This window comes from Rhinolophus hipposideros (genome assembly GCF_964194185.1).
Source record: "Rhinolophus hipposideros genome assembly, chromosome: 13".
NCBI lineage: Eukaryota > Metazoa > Chordata > Mammalia > Chiroptera > Rhinolophidae > Rhinolophus > Rhinolophus hipposideros.
Window position 1 is genome coordinate 63,071,436 of NC_138059.1, and position 12,825 is coordinate 63,084,260.

The 12,825-nt window shown below is 35.1% G+C and overlaps 1 protein-coding gene across 1 annotated transcript in view; it reads left to right on the forward strand.

Moving 5' to 3' along the window:
• Positions 1-12,825, forward strand: part of PREX2 (phosphatidylinositol-3,4,5-trisphosphate dependent Rac exchange factor 2) — a 242,281-nt gene that overhangs the window by 81,336 nt on the left and 148,120 nt on the right. Inside the window, exons 7-9 of the mRNA XM_081070293.1 lie at positions 3,256-3,389; positions 8,393-8,496; positions 11,077-11,226. Coding sequence (XP_080926419.1) covers positions 3,256-3,389; positions 8,393-8,496; positions 11,077-11,226 — 388 coding nt within the window. The remainder of the gene's footprint in view (positions 1-3,255; positions 3,390-8,392; positions 8,497-11,076; positions 11,227-12,825) is intronic.

A 12,825-nucleotide genomic window follows, 5' to 3' on the forward strand; every position in this document is an offset into this window, starting at 1 on the left:
AGGGTATACATTTTATGACAAAATTATGTAATATTCTTCATTCAATGTGATATATCTTCATTTCGTGTTTGACTTTCATAGTATTTTAAGAAGATTTTTTTGAAAGGATATTTCAATTATTCATTAATTTTCTCAAGAGACTTCCTTGATATTGAAACTATTCTCTTATGAAACATCCATCTACGTGTCATTCTTGTCAATATTCTTTTCTTCTACTGTGAATGGGTCTAGCTCTGTTAGATCTTTGTCAGTGCATTGTATATGAGTGAAGAAGTTTTAAGGCCTGTTCATCTTTCATCTTCCCCAAGATTGTGGTTTCCTCTCTGCAGTCAGTTTGTGCTTTTTTTTTTTTTTTTTTTTTTTTAAGTTGACGTTCAACATTTAGTTGGCAAGATGAATAAGATAGACCTTGGTGTTAGGCGGGGAGAACTGATAATGGGGTCAGATAACCAGTGAATAGTTTCCTATTACAATGATTTTTGCCACCTCATAGCTGCAAAGAATCAGTAATGAACGCTTATGTAACTTATATTGAGGAACTTGTTAACATAAAATAAATTGACCCTTCAGACAGTCCAGATATGGTTTAGCAATATTAATTTTATGGGGTTTATTGAGAGGAGGAGATTTTTTCTGTTACAATATTTCATAAATCATGATTTTACTGTTTGAAGAAACATTGGAAATTAGAAAAGAAGCCATAAAATAAATACACATGGTTCTCGTTGCCTATTCTGGCTAGTGTCATTTTCTGAAAGCATACTTTGACACTTAACAAGTGTCCATTCATGAAATGCATTATGATTCCACATTGAATTCTGTAATGGTGCTTTGCAGTGTCATAGTTTTTCATGTATGCTGACCATTTAATTGGCAGCCAGTTCTATATTTCGAATTATAGAGATTCAAATATTATTCTACTCTTTACAAATTAGATGGTAAATTGTTACTGTTCTCTTGCTGTACCTTGTAACACGAGGTACACCCAACCAAAAGAGGTGCTGTTGATTAGGAATGTTGCCAAAATCGGGGGCTGTAGATCCCCTTCTTTATGACTGAAGTCATTGTTGTTTATTCCATTCGTTCAGTCTGACCTCTTAACCATATTGGAAAGTGATATTTAAATGCTGTACTTCGTATATTTAACAGAGAAAATAACTGGAGAATGATGGAAACCTGAAACCACAGCATGGGGTGAACTATATCAGTAATTATAAACACACATCTATCTCTGATCTTCAGCACGTCACCTCATGCCAACTCTCATTTTATTAATGTTCTATTATTGCAATGAGTGCACTGCACTTAATTCTGTATTCACATATCTGATTCTTCCACACATGTTTCTTGGGAGCAGGGATCATGTCTGAAGCTCTAGGTCCCCAGCATCTAAGACAGTGAGTGGTACATACTGGGTTGAATGGTAATTAAATGTAGATATAATTACATTGCAGTTATGTATTCATTGTTCGTGCCCTCTCACTATTTTTAGATACTCTTGGCTCTTTGGTTATTGGCAGTGATTCTGACCTGGTTCCATTTAGATTACAATATCTGTTTCATTATTCTGCTCCTTTGATGTTCTCTAATCCTCTTTAGCACCCTGTTCCTGTTTGTGGTTCACAGATGTACCCTGTGAGATTTTTCACTTCCTCATTGGTAGAGTTGAACACCCTGCAGTTGTTTCAAATGTGGTCTTTGTAAAGGTCTTTCTGTAGTGCAGGTACCATTTCTTTTGTGCAATGTACGGGTGGGCTTCCCGCAGTGTATTTCACCCTTTGCAATGCTGGGGCAGTGGTGGTGAAGGAATAATAAGATAGGTTTGCAAAACTTGGGGTAAAAAGAGAGAAGCTTCTGGAATGAGAGAGGCCTGGATGTCTCCCACCACTGGTCAGAGTTATTTATTTATGATTACTTCTTACCTTGAACTATCAGTCAGCCTTCTTTTCCTGATCTAATAAAAGCAGTCAGGCTTAGAATTATCCATGAGTCAGGATTAAAATTATCCATGTAACTTCCTTGTTGGGGTTTTACTGTATTTAATTCTATAGATATATAATTCATTGCAAAGAAACAGTTTCTGATTTTACATAATAAATGTAGCTTTCTAAAGGGAAATATGCATTAAAAATAAATCATCTTAATGATAAAAGTCCATTACTTTGGTTCTATTTTAGAGAATTGCTAAAAGACAGCAGGACTCCGAATCATATGAGTAAAACCATTATTTAAAAGTATCTGCATTAAATATGTGTGTATACACATTACATTACATGTAATGGCTTTAGGGCAGTTCAAAATTAATGATTTATGCAAAGCCCTCTTATTTTTTTTAAACAATTCTTTCACACCTTACCTCTCAAATGTTGGTTTACCACTGTGGAGTATCACTACACTTTTAAAGTAGCTTATTTTCACGGGTGGTATTTTGTTTCCCGTCACAGTTTTTTCACAGTACAACAATCTACTTCCTCTGACATCTACATGGTGACCCATGAAAAACTTTGCAAAGCTGATTTAATTCAGTTAACATTTTTCCCCCCCTAAAACTTTAGGAATAGAGAGGCTAGCTTGGCGGAAATGTTTAACGCATTACCTGGCATGTTGTAGAAATATTAAAAACCTGACTTTCGTATTTGTTTAGATCCAAATGTTGTTATACTTTGTTGTTCAATGACTAAATATATATCTGGGAAAGAATAAATATCTAGATTTTTAAAATTAGCGACAATATTCAAAATGGAGATAACATACTAACCAAGTCAAGTAATGTTATTCACGCAGATTTAAGCGAATATTCAGTTATGTTGAAAGACACCATAGGGGTGAAATACATGATAGGTGTACACGTGATCGTGTGACATGTGATAAACACCTCTTCTGCCCTGGGCACTGGGAAGCAGTCAGGACTTCCTCAGGCACAGATCTGTGCTCACCTATGTGAAATGTGACCATCATTCGATGACGCCACCTCCCCAGGAGCTTTCTGGAGGAAAGAGTCTTTGGTTGTTGTTCCTAATCCGCTTAGCTCAGACCCTGTAGGACAGGTGTGTCTCTAGTTGTAGCATCTGAAACTGACCACGATGAGACTGGAAGGGAAGGAGTCCTAGGTTCAGTGTGTAAATATTTGAACTTCTATACTGTCCATATATTGCCTCTTCCAATAACAACACATTTGCTTTGAAGGAGAAGAAGAATTACACATGAGAGTTTCTGTTAAGTAATCAGACATCATCTCCATTTTTCCTCACTTAGGGGTCCAATATCACTGACACCTGCACTGAAATGCTAATGTGCGGCGTCTTACTGAAAATTTCTTCTGGAAATATTCAAGAACGGGTGTTTTTTCTGTTTGACAATCTTTTGGTGTATTGCAAAAGAAAACACAGGTAAGATGATAAACATGTAACACTTCAGAAATCGTTTACCAATCTCACAGCTTCCACCTTTTCCACTGGGGTCCTGGGAACTCATGATCTCATCAGTCAACTTCCACACACTCAGCCCACATATTCTATGACTGTTCTCTTCATCTTCTTATAAAACCTAACTGAAAGGCGACTGTCATTTGATGACAGTACCTCCCCAGGAGCTTTCTGGAGGAAAGAGTTTTTTGTTGTTGTTTCTAACGCATTTGACTCAGACCCTGTAGGACAGGTACTTGTGTCTCCCTGTTTCCTAATGCTGCTTCCCCGCCACTCTCCTCTTCCTTCAACCATGCCAGCACGTGTGAAATTCATGCCATTAGTCCTTCCTGCCCATTAGCTTTCCATGTCTATTCCCTTTCACAGAAATTCATATCTGTCTGCCCCACATGAATTCAGTGATTACTTTAGCTCTTGTATCACTTTTTCCCACCTTAATTTCTGTCACCCTTTTTGTGTGTTCAAAATTCATATAGATGATCTATACAATATTTGGACCCAAAAATCCACAGTCTCTTCACCTAGAACAATATTCTCCTTCATTACCCCTGTGTTATGATTATCCCTTTACTTTGCCGACACTACCAGCTATAAAAATTGAAACCTTTGTTGTAAACATCTCCGTCTGCTCTACTCAGCTCCTGTCAAAGTCACCACTGACCTTTATGTTTTCTAATTAAGTGGTCACTTTTCTGCTGTTGAAAGTTTTACTTGTTTTCTCAGCAGTGTTTAAGCAAAGTGGAGCCCCTTTCTCCTTCTTAAAACACTTTACTTTTGTAAAAAGTGGAAAGCATGAATTGTGGAGCAGTAAATGAAGACCAGTTAGGAGACCTCAACTGTCACCCAGGGAGGAGATACTGGTGAACTGGACTAGAAAATGAAGAAGAGATGTGAAGAGATTTTTGTGTGTTTTGCATGTAGAAGCAATAAGATTTTCTAACGGATTGGATGTGGGAAGTTGAGGGAGAGAGAGGAACTAAGGTTAACTCCTAGGTTTTGGGATCAAGGAAATCTGTGAATGGGGAAAACTGGGAGAGGAACAGTTTTAGGAGAGGGAATAAGAATTCTGTTTCCTCCGTGTTGCACCGGCTATTTTTCTTTGTATGCTCTTCCCTCTGAGTTTTATGTGGCTGGATTCTTCATGTCTTTTAGATTTCACTTAAATATCACTTCCTCAGAAATATCTTCCCTCATCACCCCATCCCAGGTAGCCCCCCAGCCATTCTCTTTCGTTATCTGGAAAGTGCTTGCTGATATTATCTCCATTATTTATTTGTTGTCTTCCTGCCATCTTTACAAGATTAGACTATAAAGTCCATGAGGACAAAGGTCTTGCTGCTTTTTCACCGCTATTTTCTCAGAGACTTGGAGCAGCCCTGCCATGTAATAGATACTCAAGAAATCTTTGTTGACTAAGTAAATAAGTGATTGAATGACTGAAACCCAAACAAGTCCTTGGTATAACCTAACCATCATTAGTTTAAATAATGATGTATATTAATGTTATTGATGTAATATTGTTTGTTTTAAACCATGGATATAATTTTTTTTTCCCAGAAGGTACTTATTTGATAGGACATTTTCTTGAACTCTCAGGAAAATTTTTTGCAGGTTGATTAAGCAAAATAGTAAACTTGAACTTAATTGGGAAATTTCCTGAGCCTTTGTGTGCTTCTTTTTAACTGTATTTAGGATATATTCATTTCAGTGAAATGGTACCATTTACCTTCATGAAAGGGAACAGGTTACGATTAGAGCCAAAAGTTAATTAAATTGTTGTCATCTCTCTTAATGAACTTTTTAAAAAAGTTGCTCTTTATCACATGTGAAAATGAGCCTGTTTATTTTTTCTAGCATGCTCTTCTAATTTCTTTGTGCTTGATAGCAAGATTAGGATTAATAGAAATAGGCTTTAGGAAGCTGTAGTAGAGGCTGTTAATTTTACTTGTATGTAACTCATTAAAAAATGATTATGTATTCAAGTTGTTTAGGTGCAATTATTTTCTTCCAGCTTTCTTGAGGTATAATTGACAAACAAAATTGTAAGATATTTAAAGTGTACAACATGATGATTTGACATACATAATACATTGTGAAAGGATTTCCCCCACTGAGCCCATTGAGTTAATTAATACATTTAGGCGCAGGTATTAAAAGCATCCATTTGAGAATGAGATTTTTTAAAATTACAGTTGACCTAATAATAAATTCATATATATATACATATATATGTATATATCTATACACACACACACACACACACACACACACACACACACACACACACCATTAAGTCCAAAGCTTTGCAAACTGAAGAGTGTACAAATGATGATATCATTTATGGTCTCATGGTCTTAGTATGTAAGTAAGTTAAATAACAATGAAAGTTTTATAAAATTCAAAACTTTGGTTTAGCAAATATTCTGAATGTATGTATAACATGGGCAAAATCCATAATGATTAGAAACGGAAATCACTTACTAAATCTGCATGTCCATTCCCCTCTGGAATTGCAGTGGTGTGAATCCACTGTCTGTTTCCTTCATTTTAGAAGACTTCATTTCCTTTACCATCTGCAATCTAAGCTCTAATGATCCTTCAGAAACTATGAGTAAAATGAACCTTTTCCAAACTTCCATGGTGTTATGCTTACAAGAAGCAGGGACCTGAAGAATTTGTTTTAATCTCAGAATTACATTCATTAAAGACAAGAGTGCTACTTAGACATCCCCAGCTCTTCACATTTCTAACTACTAATCTTAGGTGAAACGAGTATTTAAAAAAAATATTGTATTATGTAGGATTTGATACATATAACATGATATGGCTTGTTTATGAGCCTTATAAGATAGTATCAGTGTATTTAGTCATCTGCAACTTATATTTTATATACAACATGCTTTCTAAAGTACGTATCCATGTGTGTAGCAATAGTTTATTCATCTTAACTGTATAATATTCCTGTATATTATTGTATATAACTGTATATTATTCATCTTAACTGCTGTATAATATTCCATTGGTTGTATATATCACAATCATTTAATTAATAACAATGTATTCATTCTCCTATTCACGGACTTTAGAGTTGTTTCCAGTTTTTCTCTTATAGTGAACATTCCTGTACATGTTTCCTGGTGACCACTGAAATACTTAATGAGGAGGGAAATTATAAACTCAAGATGTGCAAATACTCAACATTACAATGTAGAGTAAAATTATTTTCAAGCCATAGGCTTTTTAATCTTTATACATCAATAGAGCCATTTTCTGAAGAGACGAAAGATCTCTCTATTTAAGCTAAACATTACAGTATTGGTCAGATGCTTACTAGAATTTCACCCTGAATATTATTATCTGCAGGTCAAGAGAAATATGAAAAGACTGTACAAAGTTCACAGCAGGACCACAAAGAAAAGTAATACATTGGAAAATAGGAGCCAATGATAGATTCCATGCCACGATTATTTGCCTGTGACTAAAACTGTTATCGAGGATATTAATCCTTTAAAAATATGATTGGTTTTAAGTATGATGTATCAACTTATAAGCAATTCTTTTTTGAGAGACACCATGATACGATTTCTTACCTGTGAGAGTATGCAGTTACCTGCATATTAGTCTGTTCTGCATTCTTTATCTTTCACCTGCAGTGATGCCCTCTTTTACAGCTACCTGGCCTAAATCCCTAATTTATAGCATTTATGGAGGCTTATTAACAGAGGACATTTAGAGGGTGCTTTCATAAGGAACTTGGGAATGCAGGAACGTGAAGGCCTGGGGCTAATAGACTCTCACTCAGACAAATGCATCAATTTAGTTTTCTTTAGTAGTGATGAAGGACTGAAGTTTTGATGAGGATTTAGACAGATAAGCAGGAATATGCACTGTTTTCCAAAGAAGGGACTCAGAGAGTGTGAAGGCATCTGTAATACCTCCCTGCACCCACTTCTTCCGGTTCAGGGCAGGAATCTAACCGCGAAGGAAAGGAGGAGAGGGAGCACTGAATTTGGTGTACATTTACATCTTACCTTTTGCTAGGTGTGCCTGTATTACACAATGAATTAATCATTAGGCCTGCATATTAAATTGTTAGCCAGATTTTTGTCAATGAGATAGTTCAGGACAATGGAAATCTCTTGAGTGACTAGCTATTCTTTAATCCTCCTGAATCACTCTTTGGAATTTTTCCTCTTTAATTTGAAAGACCCAGTTTTTAAAACAATCTTTCCTGAATGTTCAGTGTTTCCACTACAAACATATGTAAGTGCCTAACTCATTATTCCAAGTGGTCTCCTGTAGATCTGGATGTTTTTACTTGGTGTTACATACTTTTAAAGATTAAAGGTCGGTATTGGATATGCTGTACACAGTTTTGGAATGTTTTGGACTATTAAATAAAAGACCTTTACAAATGATCATAAATGCATTAAGATATGTACTCAACAAGTATACAGGGTATAATATCATAAAAAGTGGAGGAAAAATAGTTTCACTTCAGTTGACACACAAGACAGTCAACTTACTTGTAGAAGGATCATGAGTACTAAGTGAATTTTACCAGCGCTTGAAAAAGATGGGCATTACTAGCTAGTTACTGAAAATTGAGAAATGAAGGTGAAAGAAATCAAATGAAATTTTAACCAGCTATTAGTGTCTGTCAGAGTTTCATTGGGCACCTTTGATGTCCTATATTGAGTGAAAGCACATATTTACCCTGTCATCTACGTATTGTCCTGAGCTCAGAGCTTCAGTTCATTTAAAAAACTAGCATGTAAGTCACGTGTTATAGAGCAGTTAGTGCTGTAATGAATAGGAGGACACAAGTGAAAAACATCGAGAGCCTAACATTTGATAACATGACTGAATTGCGATCGCTTTGAAAGATTTGCTTAACTTATAGTGCTTCAACATTGTTTTGCATTAAGTAGAGTAATACTGTTTTTGTGATGTTACTCCATTATAAGACGGTTGAAGAATAGCAAGGCATCTACAGATGGACATCGGTACCTTTTTCGTGGCCGGATCAACACAGAAGTGATGGAAGTGGAGAATGTGGATGATGGCACAGGTAAGTGATTAGTAGATTTAAAATGAAATGTCATTGGTAAACTCCCTTGTAAGACAGGCATCTCACTTGAGTAATTTACATGCAGTGCATTAGAGCTTAAGAGATACTTTGTTAGAGCAGTCAGAGGAAAAAGACAAAATAACAGAGAGGAGGACTATTTGACTATATTATAGAAATACTGAATATTTTTGTATACTGTAGGTATAAGGAAAATGCTTTCCTAAGTAAAGGACTCCATTAGATCATTAATTGCATTGATGCAGCTCAAAACTTGCAGAAGAAATAATTGCATTTGAAATGAGACTAATATTCTAGTCAATACCATAACCATCTCAAGTCTTTTGAAAAATAAATATGATTATACTTTTATTTATAATGTTAATAACTTGTATTCTAGCATAGTCATACCTCAGACTGGAAAGAAAATTATTTTGATGATAATATGACATTCAGAAATGTAAACAGTTGTCTATTTATTTTAATATATTTATGTTATTCATTACTTCCCATGTTATGGAAGATGGCAGCCATTGAGTTTGTGGCCAAATTTCCATTCTACCATTCTCTAGCTCTAACTCTCATTTCAGTGAATTCTAACTTAATTTTTTTGGGGAGATTCTTTCTGAGGATAGTTCTTTGATCACGATGCTGTAAAAGGAATCCAGCTTAAGGGCTAAGTAGGAAAGCTATTGAATTTTCTAGAATTAATTTTCATGGAAATTTTCACAGTACAGGCTTGGAAATCCATTTAAAAAATAGCACCTGATCATTTGTGTTCTTTCTTAAGAATTGGTTAATTTGTGATTCTGGCCTTGTAACATGACAACATGTAGGAGGATGGTGTGAACACATACAGTCTGATTTTCTCCCCCACCAATTTATCATAGTTTCTCAGTTGGTTATTTTTTTATGGTATTAAGGAGGGACTGTAATGTAATAATGAATTAATCATTTTTACTTCCTTAATAATTCCATTGACACTCATCTGACATGTATTATGAGGTTCTGCTACTTTGTATAGGATGTAAACAGGAATTAAATATGTAAAGGTAAGAAGAAAAGTACTAAAATTCCTTTTAAAAATAAAGTATAATTTCTTTTTGTGGGACAAAATCCTCTGCCAGTTTGAATGTCTGTATTATCAGAAATTATTATTGAGTATTAATGGGATTATGGCATACACATATAAAATACAGATACATATCCTGGCGGTGCCAAAAAAATGTATACACATGACTTGTATTCATCTTTTGTTATCAGTAAATATTGAATATTACAATTTTATTAGTTTTTTCCTTTCTTAAAATGTGTATGCATTTTTTTGGCACCCTCTGTATAATTCTGTTCTGGTTCAAATGTAACCTAGAATTTTTAAATACCTTACAAGTCAACAGCATTGTTTGGTACTGCATTTTTAGAATAGTTAAGTCTGAGCACAGATAATGTATGATGATGTATGATGATGTATGTTGAACTAAAAAGTCTGTGGGAATCAGATTATGGGAGAATGAATGGCAACCATGTCCGCCTCTACTCAGAACTTAATAAAATAGATCATTTGAGGATAAAACAAACAAGCAATAAACAGGCACAGTACCATGAAGTCATTTCTCTAAACCACTTTTAATGCTTTGTGGCTCACCTCCTCTCTACCCATCATTAGTGTGTAGTGACTCTTAGGGGAGACAAATAAAGTGTTAGCTTAATTGGTGCAGGTGCGGATTCAGGCCTTTGTTGTATGTTTTTCCATCTTGGAATCTTTGCTTTGTAGACTGCCATGCCAGTAAAGGCTGGTTACAAGTAACGTCACCGTTCTCTACCTGCTGTTAGGTAGAAAGCTGACGTAGAGGGTTTGCTGTTGACATTTTCAAACCCAGCATGACAGTTTAGGCAAAATTATAGTGAGACCTAGAAAAAGACAATAAATGTAAATTCATATTAAAAGAATTTTTCTTTTGGTATGTTTTTATTCTTGTCAATTATATGTAATGATGTGGTTTTAAAGTGTGTGTGCACTTTTCACCTATGTGCAGTGATAATGGATGGATGTTTGTATATTTCCATTTGTTGCAGATTAGGTAAATGCCCTCTTGCTATGTTCTGGTCATTTGGTCCGATTCTTATTATGTGGTTCATTCAGTAATTGAAAATTGTTCCGTGGGATATAGTCTTTGTCTCTGAAACCTAGAATAATATTTCAAAGGAATATTGGAAGGCAAAATGAATCTGACACTCTGAATACTTGATTATTGAAATGAAGATTATTTAAACGTTCTTTTATTGCTGTGAGAACATTAACAATATTTTTGGACATAGAGGAAAGGAATGTTAATTAATTTGGTTGTTTGATTACCCATTAATGTTATGACTTAGAAATGTTGCATTATTTAGCACTGACTGCATTCAAAATATAAACATTTCATTAATTTTTAAAAATTTTTATGTTCTTCAATACACATATGTAAGGCAAAGATATTTTGAAGAGTTCATTGGTTTTGGAACTTTCATAAGTGGAATGATTGCATTGATATAATATTATAGGTAACATTTGTTCATTCACGTTTGCCCATTAATTTGCAGCTGACTTCCATAGCAGTGGACACATCGTTGTAAATGGATGGAAGATACATAACACAGCCAAAAATAAATGGTTTGTGTGTATGGCAAAAACACCAGAAGAGAAACATGAATGGTTTGAAGCTATTTTAAAGGAAAGAGAACGGCGAAAAAGTGGGTGTATGCATTGGGCACAATTATACTTTGTGAAGATTCTAACTTAGCGGGAAAGCAGATAATGGGCAAAAGTTATGAGAGAGTGAAAAGGTACATGATGTTCAGTTGGATTTTCTATGTGATGTCAGCCCCAGGCTAAAATACTTTTTGAAGGCTTCCAATATTGTTACTTACAAAAATAAAAGAAGAACCTCACATAGTTAGCAAAACAAATATATATTGTGACTGGCTGTATCTTTTAAATAGTGTCTTAGTCTGCTCAGGCTGCTGTAACAACCATAGACTCGTGGCTTATAAACAACAGACACTTATTTCTCACAGTTCTGGAGGCTGGGAAGCCTGATTCTATATCTGGTGAAGGCTGTTTCCTGGTTCATAGATGGCCATCTTCCCACTGTGTCCTCACATAACAGAAGGGGCAAGAGAGTGTTCGAGGATCTATTTTATTATAAGCGCTCTAATCCATTCATGAAGATTAGACCATCCACTCTCATGACCTAATCATTTCCCAATGGCCCCCCATCCTAATACCTTCACCTTGGGTGTTAGGATTCAGCATATGAATTTTGGGGGCACACAAACGTTCAGTCTACAGCAAATAGGTTCACTTGCTTTAAAATTTATTCAATTTTCTTTGCATGTTATTCTTGCCATTTCTAAAGCATCATCGCAGAATTTTCCTTTAAGAGACAAGCTTCAACAATGTGCAGTGTTGTAAGGCCTCCAGCACTTGTTCTCTCTATATTTAATAGCACAGTGAAAATTCCTAGACCAAATATGTTAGTGTCCTAATGGAAGAATAAGGCACTTTGGATATATATGAACTTTTAAGAATTGGTACAATACCATTGAACATAATGTAATATAAGCTAATAAAGAGTTTGTTCACAGGAGGTGGCCTAGCTCAAATTTGCTTCATGATTTTAGCAAAGTTTGTGGGAGGTATTTGGTCTGGCAGTATTCAGATGTGTGAAGTTTCTGTGCAAGTAAGTATATTTCTGTAATTCAGCTAGGAAATAGAAATACTTGTATAACTACTAGTTCCTTTACCAAATAATTGATGAGACACAACAGTGTTTATTTCCCCAGAGATCTAGGAATAAAACATCTCATTGGTGATGATATTTTGCAACACAAAGAGCCCTTTCTTCCATCTTCAGATGATATTGTCCCTTGAGGAATGCACAAATTTTCTACTTTGATTAAAATATCCATAGTACACATTTGTGTTAGAGTTTCCAAAGCATTTTCCAATGATTACTTCTTTGATTGATGTTGGATGAAGAACCAGATAGGGATTTTTAGGACAAAGATTATGAATGCATAGCTGACTCTTATGTTTTGTTGAATTTAGCAGTAAATTCAAATATAACAAATTATTTAGAAGGTAAATTGAATTTTTAATCAAACTAAACTTTATTTTTAAAGAATGGCTGTATATAGTAAAATAAGACTGGGTCTTATAGTAAAATAAGACTGGTCTTATATTAATTTTTTCTCCAAAAGGCACAGTAGAGAAATAAAGGAAGGAAGGAAGGAAGGAAAAGAAGGAAGGAAGGAAGGGGCGGGGGGGGGGAGAGAGAGAGAGAGAGAGAG